Raw genomic sequence first — 24,596 nt, forward strand, 5'->3', positions numbered from 1 at the left:
TATCTCTATTCAATAAATAAGTTTTTATTACATTTAAAACTTACTATTTTTAACAAAAAAAAAGGTTAATTATAAATAAATAAAAATAATTTTTTTTACTTTGTTCTGTTATATAAAATTTTATTTTTTATAAAATGATATTCATATATTTTAGTATTTAAAATATATTTAAATCATATATATTAATTTTTTTTAAAAAAAAATACTCCCTTTGTTTCCCAATCTTCTCACGGTTACAAGTCTAATTCCTACACCACCAGGCCATTACGTGAATAGCTTTAAAAGAATTTTGTAGTAGATCAAATAAATAAATAAAAGAAAAAAAATACAATACTATTGATAAATAAGTTTGTGAAAGGTGAAATTGTTTTAAATACCTTATATTTATATAAGATGTAATAATATATAGGTAAATGGCGGCGGTTATCGTGCTGAATTTAAAATTCAGCATTATATATATTAATATAATACATGAACTAACATGACATATTATAATCTCATATAATACACGCAATAGTTATTTTAGCATATGAAACACTCTTATACAACACAGTTGTAATTATGAACAAACAATACATGTCTTTTATTACACACAACATGTAATGTATGTTATAAAAACATGTGATGTTTGTATACTATTATGCGTGCTAATTTGCAATACTGATTTTTTCAAATAAACACTGTAATCATTCCCGTCGGTAAACATAAATAAAAAAGAAGATAAATTGATAATTTATTGAAAGCATAAATTAAAATAGATTATTTAGGGTGTGTTTGTTTTGTAAATAATGCGAAGAGATATATTTTTTATGTGAGGTATAAAAAAAAATTATAAATAATATAAAAATAATTAATATATGTAGCATATTAAATTTTTTGAGAAAAATATTTATTCTTCTTTTGCAAAAAGAACACGCCTTTAGATTAGATAAAAAGTGAAACTATTTAAGTGGTATGGATCAGACATTTTTTATTTATAAAATAAATAAAAATCAATATGAAAAATAAATATAATGAAACATAGCAATAACATAAAAGTAATTTTATATCATGAAACATGACAATATAAAATTTTGATATCTATACAATAAAATATGGCATAATGCATGTCATGGCACCTATATCATATATGTTATACTACTCCCCTTTTAACTGTCATTTAATTACAACTAATACCGCTCATTAAAATTTTACTAGAAAAAAAAAATTAGTGGGATAAAAATCTTAGTAAAAGAAAAGAAGTACGACATTCATGTTTTTAAAATTGCTCCAATTTTCTTTATAAAAACACATGGAAAACAGAATCATGGGCATATCCTTCCTTCATTAATGATTCATTGAGACAATTATATCACATGCAATCAAATTGTTTGAGCTCATACAAAAACTTACATAATGTAATATAATAATATTTTTTTGACTTTGATTTGTTTGATTCAGACGTACTGAATCTTTTAATGATTTGCATATAGATATCAGTATATAATTAGCCATATAAATAAACAATTACGATGCCCATCAGACGCATATCCAAGTTTTCATAAACTGCCAAACTAATAAGATATCAAAATATCATTTCATCAATTACTGGAGAATAAATACCATTAAAACCGATTCCAGGTCTTTATGAAAAACTTTAGGCAACAAGTCTTGCTTTATATATGGCAATTTCATTGTTCTTATTTCGTTTTTGAATAAATATCCATATATAGTCAAGTGGCTTAACATTTTCAAGTGTTTCTACAATGAGTCTGAAAACTTTGTTTTTTCACCAAATTCAATTTGAATTGGATCGTATATTTCTATTTTGGTCAATCTTTTCTTTTCCACCATTCATCAACTAATTTAGTTTAGGATCATCGTCATTTTCTATTAAATCAAGTGCTACATCATATATATAAAATTATTATTTATAATTATGTCTTTTCGGTTTCAATATTTTCCAATAGTAACATAATTTATTGGATTTTCAATAACTTCATTATTTTCAAGGTTCATTAGAGCTTCTTCAGGAAGTTTATTAGAATCAACTTCTTAAGTAATTTTATCCATGTCACTACTCGTTTTGTGAGAATTTTGATTAGCATTTAATTCTTCAATCCTTTCATTTTTCTTCTTTTCTTTCGAGGAATTTTATCTTTGTAGCTTAAAGGTCTGCTAAGGTTCAGACGTGCATTAGATTTAATAGCACTTTGCATTTGTCCTTTAAGGACAATAATTTTAGCCGGTGCATTCTTTTCAGCTATATATGATCTTGTGACTATGTTGGCGTCAATAAGAGAATTAGGTAACTGATTTGCTATTTGCTACAAATGTACAGTTGTTTGCACTTCTAATTCATTTTGCCTATTACGAGGATTAAGAAAATTAAAAATTATTTTTCAAGTAATTTTCTTTTTCAATTAATTAGTATATTTCCCTAATGTCGAAAAATACAACTCGTCAAATTGGCAATCAACAAATTGAGCTGTAAACAAATCATCATTTAATGGTTCAAAATATTTAATAATAAACGATGATTCATAACTGACATATATCCCTAATTTTTGTTGGGGGCCTATTTTTGTTCATTAAGGAGGTGTTAGTGGCCCACATATGTCACCGTGATTTTTTTCTAAATATACAGGGGGTTCACTTCTAATTTTTGCTACTGATGATCTAGTTATTAACTTTTATTTTGAGAAAACAAAATATTTCAACTTATTTATATTTAATATCTTTTGATTTTTCAAAGTATGACTGATAACTCCAAATAATAGCATATTTATCGCTTGATAAAACTATATATTTCCTTAATTTTTATGTGAATATCATCACAATATTTGATTCATGACATACTTTATTGATTTATTTCGCTGGTATGATCCCAAACCGACTTGATATGATACCATCACAATATCATTTTTATGTATATTTCGCCTTTGGTAGAATGACTGACTTTAGGTAGTCAAATTGATCATTCAAATTTATCCACAATTCAAGTGAATTTTTTATAGGTATTCTATTTTCAGAACTTCATCAATGTGATGATGAAGGATAATCATTGCCTTTACACGCTATTGGCTTGTGCATACATTCTCCTTAATTATTATTTTTGTAAGTCCTATAGATTCATAGTACATTTAAATATTCATCACCCACAACATATAATTACTTTCGATAATAGCCAGTGGGAGAATTTAAACTTTGCTATGTTAGACATAATTATATTGAAAAGAATTAAATAAATACCTTGAACATTTTGAAAGGGCTTCATACAAAAATTTTCTTCGAACGCAATTTTCGTAATCTATTTTATCGAACTCCAAAAACACACAAAAAAATATATTATCTTTATATTGGTACTTCATCGACAAACTCTTGTGCTGATAACGTGTGTGTTTGTTGTATTTTAGAGAGAGAGAGAAATTGATACGGTAGATAAAGACTTTATGAAGTAAAGTATCTGTATTAATTTGAACAATAATTATACTATTTATGGAATTTACATAAGGTGATTAGTCATAAAAAAATGAGATTACATGGGAATATAAAATTTTGACTCTATGCAATAAAATATGGCATAATGCATGTTATGACACTTATATTATGGATGCATCTTATTATTAATATACGCATCATTTATATTAATATAATACAAAGATAACACATGAACGAATAACACATGATACAGTCTCACACAACATATTCAACCGTTTATTTTAGCACATAACATACTCTTATAAAACATATTTTATAATTATGAACAAGACAAGTGCTATTTTCATATTTTACGTGTGCTGATTTTCCAAATCAACACCGTAACCCTTCCCTCAAATATCGTATATTTCAGTAGGATTTTTTTTTTTTACCATAAATATAAATTATTGATGCTAATTGAGTTTCAAATGAAATACTTATAAGTAATTATTGCATGCAATTTATATCAATTTGTTTTTATTCATAATATTGTACTATTCCGTTGTGTCACGTATCATCTTCTAATTTGTCCATCCCATAAAAGATGACTTTTTTTATTTTTTTATTTTTGGTAAATTTATCAATTTTAAATACACTTAACAAATATGAATTAATTTAATTGAATTGCTAAGCTCTTATACGTACGATCCACTTAAAACTTCTTTATTTCTATCTCTCTCATTAATTAACAAATATTTTTATCTACCTTTAAAACTTCCTATGTTTTTTTTATAAAATTAATTATGGTAAATAAATATGTAGTTTTTTTTATTTATTTTTATTATATAATACTTTATTTTCTAAAAAAAATATCTAAATTGTATATATTTTATTAAAATATATGCTAAAAATATTAATACTAACAACATTATTCATATAAAAATAATAATAAAATAATATCATATAACTTATTATTATTAACTTACTAATCTATACGTGTGCTCTAACCAAATGGGTCATTTGATCCGGACCAATAAAATATTTTTAAAATAAAATAAATTAAAATTTTAATATTATTAAATACTAATATATTAATCCAAAATATAAAATATAAACAAAAATACAATATAATATTATTTGATCAAATATAATAAATACAATAGAAAAATTAATATTATAAATTATAAAATAAAAATAAAAATATAAAAAATAATTTATTATATAAATAATAAAATAAAAATCACAAAAAAATAAAATAAATAAGTAAAAATGAATTTTAATTTAAAATAAATAAAAGTCACCCTCTCATCTCGGATGAGAAGAATTTTATCTCATTCGAGAGGGTTGCAACTGTATAAATAAAGAGGGGGGAGAGTTTGGTGTATCTAATTCTATAAAAATAAAAAATTTGTTATTTTTGCAGGGTGTGTGCTGGAGATGGTCTAAGAAACCTTAGCTGCCACCCCACCCATTCCTTCACATTCAAGTTTGAAGTGATTTTGGAGTAAGTTTTTATATATTGAAATTCGATTTCATATCATATATGTAATATTTAACTTATTTCGTTTTTTTAACCATGGACTTACTACTACTACAAGAAAAAATTATTTTTGTAACAAAATTTTTTTGTCTCTAAATCTATTTTTTCCGTTACTAATGACATTAGAGACGGAATTAGGAATGAAATTACGTTAACTACGTGAACTTTAGGGACGAAATTCCGTTACAAATATATTATTTTTTGTAGTGTACTTTTAAAATCATATTTATATTCTTCGTGATTTTATTTTCATTTTGACATATTCTATGAGTTATTTGAAAGAAAAATAAATTTTATATAATTTTCTAAAATTATGCATTTATTTTCTTGACGGAAAAAACATTACAGAGTATTTGATGAATTGTTTTTGTAATTTTTGGATGTTGTTTTCACACTTTTGTTTAATGTGAAATGAAGGTATTGTGTTATCTTTAATTAGAGATGAATTTTGTCTTATTTGAATGTAAAATGAATATTTTGTGAATGTGTTACTTTGATTTGGCACTAATTTCATAATATTTGGGCTAATAATAAATTTATGGTGAATTTTATAAGATTTGTGCAAAATTTAAGTAAGTTTTGATAATGCATATATTGTCCAGTATTTATATTATTATAAAATATAATTAATGTTATGGATCGATTTTTACTAATTTTGACATGTTATTGATTGGTGCAAGGAATTGAGTAATTCACGTCCATGCCATATTTTTTATCAAAGAATTTTGGAAATGCTTGATCTAAGCTTGCATGTCAAGGAAAGTGATGGATTATGGGGATTGAGACGTAATTGTAGGCATAGTGATTGAGATTGAGTGATTAAAGGTGTGATTGAAGAACCGATCATCTAACAAAAGGGGGCCAAGGCATGGGATGAGATATCACAATTTACACTCACATTTCATATTTTAAAGGATTGGGCAAGACATTTGAGAGGAAGCACCACCGGGAGATCATCATTATCTTCATCTTATTGCTTTCTTTTATTTTGAGCATGAGTAGCTAATTTTCTTTATTCTAGTCCAATGTTGAATTTAGATTTCATATTTGGATTTGTAAGATTTTGTTTTGATTTAAATTGCATCTTGTTTATGAAATTGGCATTTGTGCAATTTCTGTGATTCATAACTACAATTGTTTAATTTAATCCTTTATCGCGGTCGGATTTTAGATTTGTTTAGCAATTGTGTGTCAATTGAACATTTGCATCCGTAATTGTGCACTTGTTTGATAAAGTGATAAATAGGTTGTCAAGCTTAGCCTAGGAATTGCATGATCAAATAATTTAATCTTTTTGTAATTGATTGAATATTTGAATTAGTTTTTCTCGGGCTATTTTCAAATGAGAAAATTAATTTATGGTCATACCTAGATTATTTCTTTGATTAGGAATGCGGTTAATCGGTTGTACCATTGCCGCCAATAAAGTAAAAAAAAAAAAAAATTGGGTGTTATGATCGTATCTAATGTCTATAACCAATTTATCAATTGAATAACAAAATTATTTAAAATCGATGATCGAATCTTCAATCCGGTTTCTTGTTCACTCATGGAGCTAGAAGTTTAATCTCATTTAAATCTAAATTTTATCGCTTATTTTAATTATCTTGGTGAATTGTTAATCTATTCCCCCCCCCTTCAATATTTTAAATTGTGACAAAACAAGAATTAAACTTCACAGTCCCTGTAGATCGACCTTGACACCATTTGCTACGCGGAAATTGTGCTGTTAGAGTATTTTTATTGGAAGCACCGAAGCTACCAATTTTGGCGTCGTTGTTGGGGACTGACGTTTGATTTATTTTGTATTTTCGTCATTCAATTATATTTTATTATTATATATTATATATTTCAATAGTTTATGCCCCACTCTTCTCGCAGAGGAAATTTAATATACGAAGCGAAAATCAAGAGATTAGCAAGGACATTGCGGAAGGAAACAAAAAGAAAGTTGAAATTTGAGAAGGCTTCGAGTTCGCACCAAACGAATTGATCAATCAAGAGCCCGATATGGCGGAAGAAGATACCCGCGCGCTCAGGGATTTGGCTGCGCCTAATTTAAATTTACAACCTCTATGCATTACTTTGCCAGAAATTGAAGGTAACTCTAATTTTGAATTACGATCCAGACTGATACACTTTTTGCCCTCATTTCATGGTATTGCAAGAGAGAAACTACATAAACATCTGCAGGAATTCGATGCGGTTTGCTCGAGCATGAAACCACCAACGGTTACCGAAGAACAAGTAAATTTACGGGCATTACTTTTCTCATTAAGGACGCGGCGAAGGAATGGCTCTTTTGTCTACCGGCGGAAAGCATCACTGTTTGGAGGGACATGAAAAAGAAATTTTTGGAGAAGTATTTCCCGGCATCGTGGGCGGCGACATTGCACAAGAAAATTTGCGGAATCAAGCAACAACAAGGAGAGAGGTTGCATGAATACCTGTAGAGGTTCATCAAGCTTTGTGTGCGGTGCCCACAACACTAGATTACTAACTAACTGTTGCTTCAATAATTTTACGAAGGACTGGGCATGCGAGACTGGAACAACATTGATGCCGCTAGCCAAGGAGCATTGGCGGATAAAACACCGAAATCCGCATGAGAGTTGATCACGAGGATGGTAGAGAACTCGCAGCAATTTGGAACTAGTGGAATCGAATATTCGGAAGGTAACGATTCTTTTTGTTAACAAATTTCCGAACTTACAAGATTTGTTTATCAATTGGCTATAGGAAATACACGCTATGTGAGAGCGTGTGGCATTTACACAAGCCCGGAGCATGCCACCGATACATGCCCTGCCTTGCATAAGGGAAGTCATGTCGATATGAATGTAGCCGGTTTTGGTCCACCAAGACAACCGTAATATGACCCTTATTCAAATCCAAGATGGAAGGATCATACGAATCTCACGTATGGGAATCCGCAACATCAAGGGTTCCGACCACAAGCACCTCCACAACAATTCTTCCAGCCACCACCACCTCCACCCAACCAATCTATCATATCATTGGAAGAGATGATGAAAACCATGGCCGCCAACACAATTCTATTCCAACAAGATACGAGGGCGAGCATTCAAAGCCTTGAAACCCGCATGAAGCAAATGGCGGCGGATCTTCACTATGTCAAAGAAAGAGAGACCGAAAAATGGCTGTCACAACCGGAAAAGAACCCAAAAATGTTAGTGCCATGACTTTACAAACTAGAAAGACGGTTGGAGCTCCGGAACCAATCATCCCGAATGAAAAAGATGAGAGCACCATTGAAAAAGAAATCGAGAAGAAAGATGCGAAGAAAAATGAGGTAATTGATAAAATTTTCACTAAATTAAATACTAATCTTGCCTCTTTTCTGTCCATGTTGGCAAAGCCGTAAAAACCAAAAAGAGAGAATGAGATTTTGGAGATTTTTTCGAAAGGTCGAGCTCAATATACCCTTATTGGACGCAATCCACCAAATTCCAAAGTACACAAAGTTCTTAAAGGAATTGTGCACCAACAAACGGAAGTTGAAGAGCGACGAATGCATCATTGCAAACAAGAATGTCTCGGAACTACTTCATAGAAAGATTCCACCGAAGTGCGGAGAATCAGGTATGTTCACAATCCCATGTAAAATAGGGCAATTAGAAGTAAAGCGTGCTATGCTAGATTTAGGTGTGGCAATTAATGTCATGCCTAAATCGATCTATACTTGTTTGAATGTTGCACCAGTAAAGAAAACTGGGATTTTTATTCAACTTTCTAATAGGACGTATGCATATCCCGAAAGAATTATAGAGGATGTCCTTGTCCAAGTTAATGATTTAATTTTCCCGGTCGACTTCTATGTCTTATAAATGCATGATAAACATTCACCCAAACCATCACCACTACTCTTAGGGAGACCTTTCATGTGTACGGCTAATACTAAGATTGATGTTAAGTATGGTAATTTGACGATGAAATTTGATGGGGAAAAAATTGAATTTAAAATTTTTGATGCGATTGAACATCCCCCAGATTCTCACTCGGTTTTCTTGTTAGATGTTATTGACTTTGAAGTGCATGATACTTTTGAGGTAAGAGACAATGAGGCGCTAGAAGGGATTTCGCAGAGGTATGCCAATGCTCCTTTATTCTTGCCCGAGACTAATACATATTTATTGTCTTCGATTGTGCAGCCACCGGAGTTGGAATTAAAGCCACTACCGAATCATTTGAGATATTCTTATTTATGAGACGGTGAGATATTACCATTGATAATTTCATCCACAATGATGAAATTCAAAAGGAATGAGTTGAAGAATGATACAAAGTATTACATGTGGGATGACTAGTTCAAGGATGGAGACGTAGTTTGTTTGGATGGCTCTTGAGGGACCTTCGTCCTAAATTCTCAATTAATAATTCATATCCAAAGCGTTAAAAAGAAAGGCGCTTTTGAGAGGCAATTCAATTTTATTTTATTTATAGTTTTCTCTTGTGTGTTTGGTGTGTTTATTTGTTTGTCTTTACTTTCCATAGGTGATGGTGATCTCAACATGCCCGAGACAATATTTTAAGTATTTAAGAATGACACTTTAGTAGGTGGCACAACTTTAGGTATGCCCATGCCAGACTTTCAACATGCCCATGATAGATGAATTTATTAAAGTTTTTGAAGATCTTGCGCACCACCCCCACTCGGTTCAGAGAAGTCCTACTGTCATTTGCTTTTTTTCTTTTTCGAGATGCATTTACATTAAGGACAATGTGCATAGTGGGTGTGGGGAAAATATGAATTGTTTGCCCGATTGCATGATTGACTTGTGTGTATTTATTTTCAATATGACATGTTTTCATTAGATGATTTGCTGATGAAGTAGACGATAAATATGTCGAGCATGACATGTTTTACCATATGCCAGATTTGAGCCTAATAGAGCATACATTTTAAATGCTATATATTTCTTCTTGTGTGTGATTGTTGCTATAGACTTAGTTTTTCTAGAACTTGCATAGAGATACATATCAAATTTGATTTCTTAGGAATCTATGCGATTAATATGATAAGGGTATTAGGATGAACCATTTGGCCTAATATATTTCCTACCTAAAAAATTAATCACTTAGTGAGCCAATTTGAGCTTGAATACTCTATTTTATTGTTAAATGAGCCGTATATTAACCTATGATATTTCTTTTTAAAGTCAAAATTTATTTTAACTTATAGTCAAAGGAAAATATTTTGAACTCATATTATTTTAAAGTCTCCAAGGGAATGAGAAGTTATGTCTATTTATTGTTGTTTATTGCTTATGAGAGAAAAGCAAAAAAAGAAAAAAGAAAAGAAATAAAGGATTGAGAAAAGCAAAAAAAAAAAAAAAGAAAAAAAAATTTACGTAGCGGGAACGGACATTTTGGTGTTAACTTGTCGGTTGAGTTGAGTGTAATACGGGTTATCGTGGTGAGCATTCTTCTTGTAGTTTGCAAGAATAAACTTTTGAATATGCATGTTAATGAAAGAATAAGTGAGGAATGAGAAATTTTATGTATAATTGTCTACCTTGTGATACATAGAGACTATATATTACATAATGAGCTTGGAATATTTTCTTTTTGACTTATTTAGCAGAATAATATATTATATCCTACCCCAACCTAAAGCCCCGTTACAACCTTATTTAAAGACCCTTTGATTTTTTACATTAGATTTCGAAGAATTAAAAGATGTGATCAATATGCAAACCTATGAGATAATCATTTTTACGATGCGACACGAGTGACTTGTTAATCCATATATATTTGAGTATTGAGTGTATACACTTTATTCCTAGTAAGGTTATGTTCCACTTGGTATGTTTTGAGTTTCACTGAGGTAATGATAATGCGAATTTGTTTGAGGAGATTATGATTGCATCAAGTTCTTGCATGTGCTTGTTTGGTTTATGCTTAAGGGTAGGGATGGAGAAATTTACCGAATATACCGAAATACCGACTTATTGTACCGTATCGTGTCGAAAATAGCAAAAATTTCGGTATACCGAAAATTTAGGTACGGTATGGACATCGTACCGAAGTTTTCGGTACGGTATCGGTATGAATTTTCGGAGAGTTTGGTATTTCGGTATGATACCATACCGATATTATTTTTATTAAATAATTTAATTATTAATATAAATAATAATTATTTATTTTTTTTAAATCATAACAAAAAAATATATAAACTATTGAAAATTTATTGATTTTTTCATAATATTATTGTGGTGGAGAATTGTGATATTTATTAATTTTTTTAATTATTTTGAAATTTAAAATTATATTTTCGGTATAATCGGTATATACCGGTATCTACCGAAATCAAAATTTTCGGTATATACCGGTATCGTACCGAAATTGAAATTTTCGGTATGAACGGTATATACCGGTACTATACCGAAAATTTCGGTATGCCAATTTCTAGTCCAATGTTGAATTTAGATTTCGGATTTGGATTTGTGAGAGTTTATTTTGATTTAAATTGCATCTTGTTTATGAAATTGGTATTTGTACAATTTCTGTGATTCATAACTACAATTGTTTTATTTGATATTTTATTGCGGCCGGATTTTAAATTGGTTTAACAATTGTGTACCAATTAAATATTTGCATCCGTAATTATGCATTTGTTTGATAAAGTGGTAAATAGGTTGATAAGCTTAGCCTAGGAATTGTATGATCAATTAATTTAATATTTTCGTAATTGATTGAATATTTGAATTGAGTTTTTCTTGGGCTATTTTCAATTGAAGAAAATTAATTTATGGTTGTACATAGATTTTTTTTTTTTTTTTATTAGGGATGCGGTTAATCGGTCGTACAATTGCCGCCAATAAAGTAAGAAAAAAATTAGGTGTTATGATCGTATCTAATTCCTATAACCAATTTATCAATTGAATAACAAGATTATTTAAAATCGATGATCGGATCTTTAATTTGTTTTCTTGTTCACTCCTTGGGCTAGAAGTCTAATCTCATTGAAATCTAAATTTTATCGCTTATTTTAATTATCTTAGTGAATTGCTAATATATCCCCCATCTCCAATATTTGAAATTATGACAAAACAAGAATTAAACTTCACAGTCCATGTGGATTGATCTTGGCACTACTTGCTACACGAAAGTTGTGGTGTTAGGATATTTTTATTGAAATCACTGAAGCTACCAATTTTGGCGCCGTTGCTGGGGACTGGCGTTTGATTTATTTCGTGTTTTTGTCATTCAATTATATTTTATTAATATTTATTTCAATAGTTTATGCCGCGCTTTTCTCGCACATGAAATTTATGGTGAATTTTATAAGATTTGTGCGAAATTTGAGTAAGTTTATTGATCGTATTTGGTGATTATCTGAAGTTTGATTGAATCAAGTCTCACGACTCAGTGGTAGTTGAGTTTGTTAACTTCCTATAAGTAAGATAAGATGTTAAATTACACATGCTTGAAATGAATTGACTATCTAACTACGTGCCTGAATTCAATATATCATTATGATTATATCTTCGTATGTGATATGTCGTGAACTTGCTGTTATATGAGATTAAGAATTGATAATCTATGTATGTCGTATATTTAGCTAGATTTTGTTGTTGATTGAAAATTCGATTGATATTTTGTGTAAGTCGTAGATTTGGTTAGACTTGACAGTTGATTGACAAGTCGATTGATAATTTTTGTAAGTTTTGGATTTGGCTAGACTTAGGCATTGATTAGAAAGTCGATTATTTATCTGTGTATGCCATGGATTTGGCTAGACTTAGCCGTTGGTTGACAAGTTGATTGATAATTTGTACATGCCGTGGATTTGGCTAGTCTTACCCGTTGATTGTCAAGTCGATTATTAATTTATGTACCGTGAATTTGGCTAGACTTAGTCGTTAATTGACAAGTCGATTAATAAATTGTATAAGCTGTGAATTTGGCTAGACTTAGTTGTTGATTGACAAGTTGATTGATAATTCGTTCAATTGATGCATCATAGGAATGGGATTTTATCGAGCATGCATGATTTTTTATTAGATAATGTCTAAACTTATGATTATATATACTCTCTACCTTTGAGATGCATTGAGAGTTTTCATACATGTAAAGACTTTTTACAATTACATGTTTTTTAAACACTTATGAGTGCTGGAAAAATACAATTTTTAATAAAATTTTTACACTCACTATTATGATGTTTTAATCTTAGTATCGGGGCACGTCATATTTTTACGTGACGTTATTTTGGTATTGACATGTGATACTTCAAGGTTATTATTTGGAATGTTACACTTTGGCCCTCTACTAGCTACGCTACTGCTTTTCCATCTCCAGATCTCCGTTACCGCCACCATCACTACCACCGTCTTCTTCTTTGTCATCTACGGCGGTAGCCACCACCACCCCTCGAAGCCCAACTGCTCTCCCCTCCCCACCGCCACCACAATCGCCGCCGCCTTTATCACTTTTTCCACTTCCGACACCATTTCCACCGCCACCACCACTTACACAGCAGCTCATCATCATCTTCAACGACCAAAATTCAACGGTTGACGTTGAAACATAAATTTCAACCTTGAATCTGTCCCGTATAGACCAACCCAAGGCATGCAAGATCGTCTATTACAATTAAATTCAATTGAGATTTGCTGTTGAATATATTAATGGAGCATATAGATACAAGTTTTTGAAAAATGTTGTCAGTAAAAAAATTTGATATTTGATTTTATATTTTGTGTGAAAAAATTAATTATATATTTGATAATGATATTTAAAATAATTATTATTGATTAATAATAATAAACGTTTGAAAAGTTTATTTAGTGTTCTAATTTGAAATATTTTTTTACATGAAGTATGAAAAAATTGAGGTAATAATATAAACAATTATATATATATATTTTAAGAAAATATAGTATAAATATAATTATTGAGAATCCTATCACCAACAAAAAAATATATATATATTATTCACAGAGCCATAGAGTTAGGTATTATTTTATTTGTCTATCAAATTTATTTTTATTTTTTCTTATCCGTCCATTAAATTTATTTTATTATTATATTTAGAAAAAGAAATCTAATATTTAACAATTATTTTTCATTTAATACTTATATACATAAAATATCACTACGTCTATTATATTTTTTCCCCTCATTCTTTTTAATTAGTAATTAAAATTTTAAAACTTCAACTATCTTTTAATTATTTTTTAATAAATATTTATTTTCTTTTAATTTTCGTGTTGAAGCATACTGAGAGAGTATTATTATTATTATTATTATTATTATTATTATTATTTTCTAAATCTATATTAGATAAAACGATTATATTGTTGATTCAAGCTGTACTATCACACTATATCCATGTAATAAAATAAATGTATTACCCAACAAAATTCAGGAACGCATACATAAAATAAAGTTATTTTTTATTGATTGAACATGTGATATATGTCTTTAAGCAAATATAATATAATTACAATACAAATCAATAGGGGCATTTAATTTAATTTAATTTAATTTGTTGTTGAAAAATCAAATCAAATCAAAACGAATCAAACGCATTGGGGACGATAGAGCTGCACACTTCTCCCATCTATTTGTTGTGTTGGCCTCGAATTATTCTCAAATCCCTGCAATTAATAAATATTTATTAATAATGAAATAATTAATTAATTAATTAAATAAAATTAGTAAAAGTGAGAGATAGATACATGATGGACAGAAAGTGCGAGAGCTCTGGACTGTTCCCTGGAGACTGTCCTGATCTTGTCCACGATTGTCCAAACGACGCCTTCAGTACAAGGCGGGACAGTTAAGGATCCCATGTACCTAAAATACTTTCTGCTCCCCAGCTGCACTGTCCATGGATTCACATTCCCCAACTCTATTCCCTTTTCATTCTCATTTTTGTTCACTTTCTCCAGAACCTTAATGTATTATATTAATATAAATAATATGTTCCTATAATTTATCATTCATATTGAATCTGACTATATAACAATAATTCGATTAAATTAAATACCTTAGAAAGAAACTTGTCGGGATGCCCGAACTCGTAGAGGACAGCCACCACAGCGAGCTGTCCCTCGGAGCTGTTGTGCACCATATGAAGCTCCATCTTCAATCTATAACAAATCAATAATATTTGTATTAATTAATTAATTATAAAATGAACTGACAACATATGACAATAGGAAAAAAAAAAAAAAAAACCTCTGGCCATTGATGGTGTGCTCTGAAGGAGAGTGCCAATGGCATTGCACGAGCTTGTAGTGGGTCCCGTTGACGACGATGCCGCCAGCGTCGCCCTCCCACTGAACTACGATGTCATGCCCTCTGTTCATCATCACCGCCGGAGCTTCTTTGTAGCTTCTTTTCAAGCCCTCAAGGCTCACCCGGCTATCCGCCTCTGCCACCGCCACACCGTTGTTCGTCTTGAGGTCGATTGGCGACTGGAACTTGCCGGTTTTGCATGTCTGCCATGCTGGCTTCAGGTCTCCCCAATGTCCGGGGCCCTTTTCGTCGCTCTCATCGTACTTGAACGAATGATCATCCTCTGCCATCATCATTATTATTTATTATAGCCAAAATTGTCCATAACTCCCTTGAAATCAGTCGTAAATTCTTCATTTATTTTAAAAATTGCATGGTGCATCTTACAATTTAAAAAAAAATTAAATAAAATTTCTTTGTGGTTTTAAAATTCAACGAAAATTTCTACTTTACTTTAAAAATTGTATGACGCCCCTCGTACTTTTAAAATTGTTGCATGAAACCCCGCCATATAAAAAATATAGATAAGAAATCATATTCAACTTTCATGGTGATATGATTTCATACAAATATTTTTAAAAGTATAAGTGGACACCATGCATCTTTTAAAGTACAATTGAATTTTGAAACACCAACGAATTATGAGCAAATTTACCTTTTTATTATATGAAATAATAATAATAATAATAATAATAATAATAATAATAATAATAATAATAATAATAATAATAAATAAATAAATAAATAAAGAACGATGTGTGTTTTTCCCTTACCGAGGGGGGAAGCTTTGGTGAATATTGGGGACAAAAGGAAACATATGATTAAAGATGTGGGAATAATAATACTACGTTCGTCGAGTCCCATGTTAATCCTTTTCCTTAATTGGTAATTTGGTATGGTGTTTTTGTTTTTATTTGAGATTGAGATTTCCAACCGGCCGGAGGGAGGAAGAGGTGACGGGACGCGGCGGGTATGTATGTATATACGCAATCTATATATATAATTATATTTTGTTGGTAAGAATAGAATTACGTACCATTGAGGGGCTCGGAGTTTCTGAGGATTGTGGGGGCGACAACTCATTCCAACGTTGCCTCTGCACCACCTCTTATTTAACTGTCTCTAAATTAACATTCTAAATTTAACTATATAGTATGTTGAAACACAAAATTGTTATATAAATTAAAATTAAAAAATGAAAATGTGCCCCCATGCAGGATCGAACTACAGACCTTCAGTTTACAAGACTGACGCTCTACCACTGAGCTATAGGGGCCAACTTGTTATTTACTTATACGACTTAAAATATTAAAATGTTTTACTGTTTGTTGTACGGCTTGGAAATAAAAAGCTCGACACATGGGACTGATAAACATTAGGGATTTGATTGTTTTAGGTTTTCGTTTTATTTTTTATTTTTTATTATTTTCTTTTAGGTAAAACATATTTAATTATGTAGGTAATGTATAGATAATGTGTATAATATATTAATGCCCTTGTTTCAGTGTGGTTTGTCTTGTAGGACCTAATTTTGCAGGATATTAGGTTCGACCAAGAGTTTACTCAATATGCATTTTCGGATAGCGGTTGTGGGTTCCCACGTTATAAAAAAAAATTTAATTTGAAAATGTGGAAGTAAAAGTTGAAAATTAGATTACGTTTAAATGTGAATTTGAAATTTTTTTATAAATTACAACAATTGAAAAACATTAATAAACTTAAGAGTTTTGGATTACCTTGAAATTTTAATTTGAAAACTTTTATAAATTACAAAAAAAAAATAATAAATATTTGATATTGTACACAAATAAAATTAATTGGACCGGTCCAATACAAATGCAACTCAAACCTTCGAGTTTCGCAGCCCAGCAAAAGGTCCAGATCAGCGAATGGGCCTACGGACCCGAGTAGCCCAAGGACGCAGCCGGCTTAGTACATTTAGAGCAGTCAACGGATGAAAGATTGTGGAAGTAAAAGTTGCTAGAATTATTGGAGGAAAATTGGGATTACGATTTTATTAAAAGGAATTCAAAAAATAACAACAAGATTTATAGAAGATCAAGAAGCAGAATTACATACGACATTCCATCATGATCTTCCACTTCTTCTTTATTTAATTTTTTCTCTTTGCGAATTTTAGTGTATTTTTCTTCCATATTTTTACAGCTTTTTTCATTAATTCTAATTTAATTTTCAGCTTTGTTTCTTGTTTATCAACCTTAGTTTGCTTTCCTTTTACATTAATTTTTTGATCATCACAAGATAGCCCAGATCCTTCCTTGATGAGGCCGAGGAAGTCTTCAAAACAAATCGATTCTGGCAGGCTTCTGATTTAGCCGCCGGAGGTGATTTTTTTATGACAACAGAATTGGCACGTTTGGTTGGACACCGACATCTCGCGACTTTTGCATGCATCTTTGGAAAAAAAAACTGACACCACCGACAACTATGGAGATGTCAAAAAACAAAGAAATCGTCGGCGATTCGTCATCACGTCCTGCGCAGGAAGCTGCCCCGCGCAATGAGGCTTCCGCGGCTGCTGGAAGGCCGGACCAGAACATTAGCCTTCCAGCTAGCGTCCTTTCATGGATCCGCCCAAGAACTATCAAAATACATTAGCGACGTTTTGAAACCTGCCATTCGGAACGAGTTTTTGCTGCTTCTAGAGAAAGAAAATCGAAAAAACAAGGTTCGAAAGGTTGATTCCAGCCAGTTAGAGATTTGGCCTCCCGCGGGCCTTACAACCAGTTTCGCAGTAGATCCGACCTCCTAGACACTTAAGTATGGCCATGTTACTCTGTTCAGTAGGGGTGCCGGATCTGGAGGACCTCTGATCACCATCCAGAAGGTGGGACAATCTCGGGCGTCGGCCGGGCAGGCCTCATTTGGGCCGCCTCCACCCAACGAATTTGGGATGACCTTTAGGTCAGTCCCATCGGCACCATAGGAAAAAATAGTTCCTTATTTTCGGGAACTACTTTCAGCACCCCAGTCCCCACTCTGGGCCTTCAAAGAAACCCAACGTCCGGACAAGAGACTTCCAATGCATAGGGAGAAAGGCCGAAAACGATTCCAGCACCTTTATTTGTCCCAAAGCCTTTTAGAATGACTTGGGAATTAGAAGGACCAGTTCCAACACCTTCCCGATACATTGGGGGGCACGGAGCTGTTGGGGAAGATCGATTTGCTGCTGGTTCCGGAGAGCAACAAACCTACAAATATCATGTCAAATCAGCCCCGAAAATTCTCAAGTGCAACAGGCCCAAATGTTCAGAGAAGCTACGGAAGGCCCTCGAGTTCATTTCCCACAATAGGGTCCTGCTCATCAGGCCTTCCACTAGCCAGTAGCCCGCAATCTGCCATCTGTCCAGGCAGATTCAAAACAGCCTGGGGAGCAGGCAGAAGTGGTGCCGCCGCCTCATCCATTTATAAATCCCCAAGCGGTCGAGGATATAATTAGGAGGATGTATGGCGAGCCCATCTACCTACCGGCTAGGCCTCACTATCAAATGCCTTTCCCGGGATATATTCCTTTGGATCATCCGCTACCCCGCAATGCTCGAATCTTTAAATTCATGTTGTTTTTGGGGGAAAATTTCCGTTCTACCATCGAACATATTAGCCGATTTACGGCTCAATGTGGAGGAGAATACGAGAATAATGACTAGTATAAACTAACTTTTTCCTTTTTCTTTGACAGGTCGAGCTTTTTGTGGTATACTTCACTACCTCTGAACTTCATTCACACGTGGGCAAACATAAGAAGGCCTTCCACAAGGGCTTTTACACCCCTCTTCCAGAGGTGACCGTCTCATATTTGACAAACTTATGTCGCACAGTGATGAATTTGTGAAGCAGTTCCTGAAACCCTTCAGGAGGTCGGAAAGTAGACGCCAAGTTTGCATACCGGAGAACCAGGTAATGAACATGAAAATTGACAACATGACGCATGAGCTGCGTAAAAAATTGGCCCTCCAAGAGTACCATCACTTCCGGAAACTGATGTCCAAAGCTACGATGGTCGAACAACTCATAAAGGAGGCTTAAGCAGCCCAGAATCATAATTTTCAGAGTGGAAACCAGCCTGCTCATTCCCATGGAGAAGCTCTCGAAGCCGATGATGAACCGAATGAGACTTTTATGGATGAATCCCAGAGGGAAATCATCAAGGAAGGCTGCCATTAGCTGACCGAGAAGCCTGAAATGAAGATTGATACTTAACTATTTCCCACACCAATAAAAACCGTTGGAATACATTCAACAGGGCCTGGAAGGTCGGAATCAGGATTTGGTTAAAATAATCGGAAAATAAAACCTCGAAAACCGGTGTTTGAAAGGCTCGGGAGGTCGATTAAACCCTCGAGAAGGAGCTCGATGCGGGATAGACTTTCCCCCATAATATGGTCATTGAAGTGAGCTTTGAGAAAGGAAGAGAGGTATGGCGACTAACCTCGGTGGATCAGGTGGTAATTACACCACATCAAAAACGTCTTCCCGAAAAGGCCCTTGATGATGGAAATTGGGCCTTGAATCAGAAGGAGCAGAGATTGCGACCTCCTACTAGGACCCAAAAGAGGAGAATGCAGCGAAAACGCTTAGCCGCTTGTCACTACCATGAGGGTCAGACTAGGGGGCAGCCGAACGACGGCCAGGAAGGCCAGGCTGAAGGGCAGCAAACCGAGAATCAGGAAGGAACTACTGGTGAAAGATTAAAATTAAGTAAGGAGGACTTACGCCACCCGCTTCGGACCGGGAAAGAGTGGAGGCCGAAGTGTGTTTTAACTAACAATGATTGTCTTGTTAATTCGCAGGGCCGTGTAGTACTTGGAACAACAGAGATCCTAGAGGATAAGCCAATGATCGAAGAACTTAAGTGCGACGAGATATCGGCAGCAAGTTTGGACATAATTGCCACCGATCAAGACCTTGAACAAGCTTTATATTTCATGGGTGACTTCAAAGTCAAGGTGATCAGATTTTTTCCTCCAAACTGAGGCCGACACATGACCCAACAGCTCGTTGGTCCATCATGAATGACAACATGATCCTCTAGGACTGGGAAGCGCGAGCGGGCAGATCCGGCTACCCATTCATATATGCCGCAAATTATGCCGCTTACCTTTCTGACAAGCAGACAAGGGTATCTTCCCAGCCGCCTATTTTGGATCCAGACAAAGAAGATATTCATTCACCGATTCGAAGAGATGCTCCACCTTCGAAGCGCAGACCCACTGGAGGAGATAAACTCGGTGACGAGGTAGCCCCTCGAATGACATGGATCAATTTCTTGCTTGATGTAGAGGAGAATGAGCAAACGGTTGCTTTGAGTCGAGAATTCAAGTATTATTTCGCATGAGAATACCAAGAGATGCCGGGGATGTCAAGAAGCTTAGTAGAGCATCGATTATCCACTAAAGTTCCATTTCGGCCGCACAAACAACCCCACAGCCATTTCAACCCATAATTATTGCCGAAAGTGAAAGAAGTGTCAAGAAACTCCTTAAAGCTAACTTTATCCGAACATGCTGGTACCCGGAGTAGATTTAAAATATTGTACCAGTAATGAAGAAGAATGGAAAGATTCGGATCTGCATTGACTTCCGGAACCTCAATTTGGAGACGCCGAAAGATAAATACGTGATGCCCATCACCGATATGAACGTGAATTCTACGGTTGGTTATGAGATCCTTTCATTCATGGACGGCTACTCTGGCTATAATCAAATATATCTGGCCGAGGAGGACACCTATAAAAACAGCTTTCCACTGCCCTGGAGAAATCGGAATCTTTGAGTGAATAGTTGTAACACCTCCAGTTGGCTCGTACTGGAAATGCTACCGCCACACTGCATCATGAGGTCGTCACATCCTACTTCGGGCCCACAACACAGTGTTAAAGCTAAAATTAACCGTAAAAGCGCATTGTTATATTACAAAATTTGATTTATAAGTATTTACAAAACACACTCCGAAACAAGAGATTTTTTCGGTTAAAAATTTACATATAATACAATATATGTAAGTTCACTCACTCAACCCGTCTTTCTATATCATGAGACGTCCCCTGTCTCGGAGGTGCCATGCATACATGAACCAAATATTTTTCTTAAAATCAGTCTATTATTACATCTCTTTTAAGAACTAACGTGAAATATGTCATGTCATACCTTTTAAAATAAATTCTAATCTCCGTCAATCATAAAATACGTGTCATGTCATGCCAATAGTGAAATGATGCGACAAAGATATCAAAATCGACAAAGATGCACATGCACATATATATACATCCGTCGAAGTGAGCAGCCGGAAAAGCCTCGGCCCCATAATAATAATAGGCTCATTGCATCTTTCTAAGTGAGCAGTCGGAATAACATCGGCCCTATAATAACAAGCTCATTAGACCATCATCAATAAATAGCCGAAAAATCCTCAGCTCAAGAAAGGACCTAATAAACTCATAATAATATAACGGTCATCTCACTTCCATATACCCACCATACGACTCCCACAATCAATACATGGATAGCCGAACGTTGTCGCCATTAACCACAAGACGCCTCATAGTCTGTGATAGCGAAGATAGGACCCCCAGTGACTAGCCCTATCCCGTGTAATGTAGTAGAATCCGTGTAATCTGGAATCACCCAAGGGAAAACCTGGAAACTCTACTCCTCCTCGCGTGCCCTAACATGATCACGTTTGGAGTTTGACATATAATCCTAAACTACCGACTAGGTGCAAATTTAATGAGTGGAACAACACCGAACACGAATGATTAGACCAAATACGTCTCAACTACAATGGGTCTAATCCCTAAATAACCGTGCGACTAAGTCACCCAATTGTCCGACTATTATCGTCCACTATCGCCAAAGTGTTACGGTACATTGGGGTCGAATATCCGAACCCCATATGATGTCCTCGCCTAGCACTACCGCACACGGAGACTAAATGATAGATCTATAAAACATATCCGATAAATCATCCAATATGTGTGCAGCATGTCAAATAAGTGAATTTACCAAAAAGGACTTGTGAGACAGCTTACCTCTCCTCATTTTCATAAATTCACAAACACGATCAAATACATATATCAAATATAAAAAAATACGAAGTCTCACACATGCATACGTACGCATATATATAGATATACATGCACTGACAAAATGATTCACATAATATCACATTAGCATATTATTTAGAATCGCATGCAACATGCATACCTAATTTTTAAAATTAGATTTAATTTCCTACAGCTTACCTCTTATCGACATTTCCTTACTTTAGCAATCTCACCCAAATCTCCTCCAACGTACACCTGCCCCATTATTTACTCAAATCAGATGAGCTATATGCTTATTCATAGGAGCTACCTACTTATTCAAAAGTTAATTTCTATAATTAGCTCGTTGGGCTTAAAACTTTTATATTTAGTAGAATACGATTTTTTAGCTGTAAAAAATCCTTATACCTCATAATATTTATATCATCCGATTATTAACTAAAAATATTTAAAGATATGAATAAACAAACACGTGTAGTACACTGCCGTTTTCAATCCGATTTGGATCAATACGAAATTCTCAGAATATAACACTAGGACTACGAATAAGCTATTAGCTAAAGAAATTAGTCGATTAAATAGCAAAATAGCCAATTATGAATTTTTAAAGAATTTTTAATTTAATATCTCCACTATCTAAATTCATATTAAAATTCATAACTAAAGTCTATGTATAGCAAGAAATACAATACCAAAGTCGAAATTAAAATCGAATGGCTAATTTTTTTTTTCTTTCTCCTTTCTTTTTCTTTCCTCTCTGGACGTTGTTTTTGCCTTTCCTTCGCAAATGAGTTTGCTTGCTTGTTTTCTTTTATATTATATTATATTATATTATATTATTATTATTATTATTATTATTATTATTATTATTATTATTTTGGGAAAATTGCAAAAATAATCATATATGTAGGTCCAATTATTATTTTCGAATATTTTTTTTCACTTTTGCAATTTAAGATATTATGTGTACTCCGGGCATTACTTTTGTCCTCCGGCGCCGGAAAAACGCACGTAACCGTCACGTGCGCCTTCGTGGCATGGCCGGCGCATACGTGGACGCCGCCGTTGCTGTGTTGTCGTCCGCGTGGTCGTCGGACAGGTGACATGGAATTATCTTGTTTTTACTTTCGCAAATTAGGACATCATGTGTACTCTAAGTATTATTTTTGCCCTTTGGTTCCGAAAAAATAATTTGTTCTAGGGTCGTAGGATAGGTGACATGGAATTATTTTTTTTTTTAAAAAAAAAAGTTTATATCTTTTAAAAATTTTAATTCGGCCCAATTGGACCAAATTGAAATAAAAAACTTAGAACAAATTGTTTTTTCGGCACCGAAGGGCAAAAATAATACCCAACGTACACATAATGTCCTAAATTGCGAAAGTGAAAGAACAATAATTCCACCTGTCCGACGACCACGCGGACGACAACACAACAATGGCAGTGTCCACGTATGTGTCGGCCATGCCACGAAGGCGCACGTGACGGTCACGTGCGTTTTTCTGGTGCCGGAGGGCAAAAATAATGCCCGAATTTCACATAATGTCCTAAATTGCGAAAGTGAAAAAAAATGTTCAAAAATGATAATTGGACCTACATACAGGGCATTTTTTGCAATTTTTCCTATATTTTATGTTTATTCTTATCGATATTTATCCATTTAACAGTCTCTATAATTATAATCAATATACAAAATAAGAATAAAACTTATTCCAAAATATTAATTTCTTGATCCCAAAATATTATAAAAATATTTATTTTCTATAATAATATTATTTTATACACTTCGAAATCGAGGCATTACAATAGTAATGCTTTTTGTCCTAAAAAATGCCGGATCGACCTATCAGAGGGCGATGAAATCAATATTTCATGACTTGATCAGTGCTTGTATGGAGGTATACATAGATGAAGTTGTGGGGAAGTTCTTAGCATTCGATCATCACCTACTGAACCTTCGGAAGACCTTTATGCGGATGATGCAGCATGACCTCAACATGGTCGAGGTCCATGAAGGTATCGTAGGTGCCTACAGGGCGTCCAGCTAAGAAGTGGATGATCATCCGATACGGCTATTTTTGGCTAAGAATGTGGCAGGATTGAATTGATTAAACTGGGGGATATCTAGCATGTCAACGTCATGGACCACTTTGACGAATCCCTATGGAAGAACTTCATTCGATTATCAAACCTTGGTCTTTTCGTGGATAGGCGATGGACATCATCGGCAAGATCCATCATCCATCTTCTAAGGGGTATTCCTTCATTCTCGTAGCTATGAACTACTACAGGAAGTGGGCGGAAGCTGTTCCATTGACCAATGTA

The 24,596-nt window shown here is 33.5% G+C and overlaps 1 protein-coding gene and 1 non-coding gene across 2 annotated transcripts; both read right to left on the reverse strand.

Annotated features, from left to right (window-relative positions):
- Nucleotides 1-13,243: 13,243 nt before the first annotated feature.
- Nucleotides 13,244-15,498, reverse strand: LOC127263612 (alpha carbonic anhydrase 4-like). Its single transcript, XM_051292719.1, has 5 exons — nucleotides 15,149-15,498; nucleotides 14,927-15,060; nucleotides 14,647-14,849; nucleotides 14,494-14,565; nucleotides 13,244-13,456 (listed from the first exon to the last, which is right to left on the reverse strand). Exons 1-5 carry the CDS (start codon nucleotides 15,496-15,498, stop codon nucleotides 13,244-13,246), a joined length of 972 nt encoding a protein of 323 aa, XP_051148676.1.
- A 914-nt stretch (nucleotides 15,499-16,412) lies between these two features.
- TRNAT-UGU (transfer RNA threonine (anticodon UGU)) lies at nucleotides 16,413-16,484 on the reverse strand. Its single transcript has one exon. It is a non-coding gene; the product is annotated as a tRNA-Thr (tRNA).
- Between the last annotated feature and the right edge of the window lie 8,112 nt (nucleotides 16,485-24,596).

The sequence above is a fragment of the Andrographis paniculata genome, unplaced genomic scaffold, assembly GCF_009805555.1.
Source record: "Andrographis paniculata isolate CXL003 unplaced genomic scaffold, ASM980555v1 Contig69END, whole genome shotgun sequence".
Taxonomy (NCBI): domain Eukaryota; kingdom Viridiplantae; phylum Streptophyta; class Magnoliopsida; order Lamiales; family Acanthaceae; genus Andrographis; species Andrographis paniculata.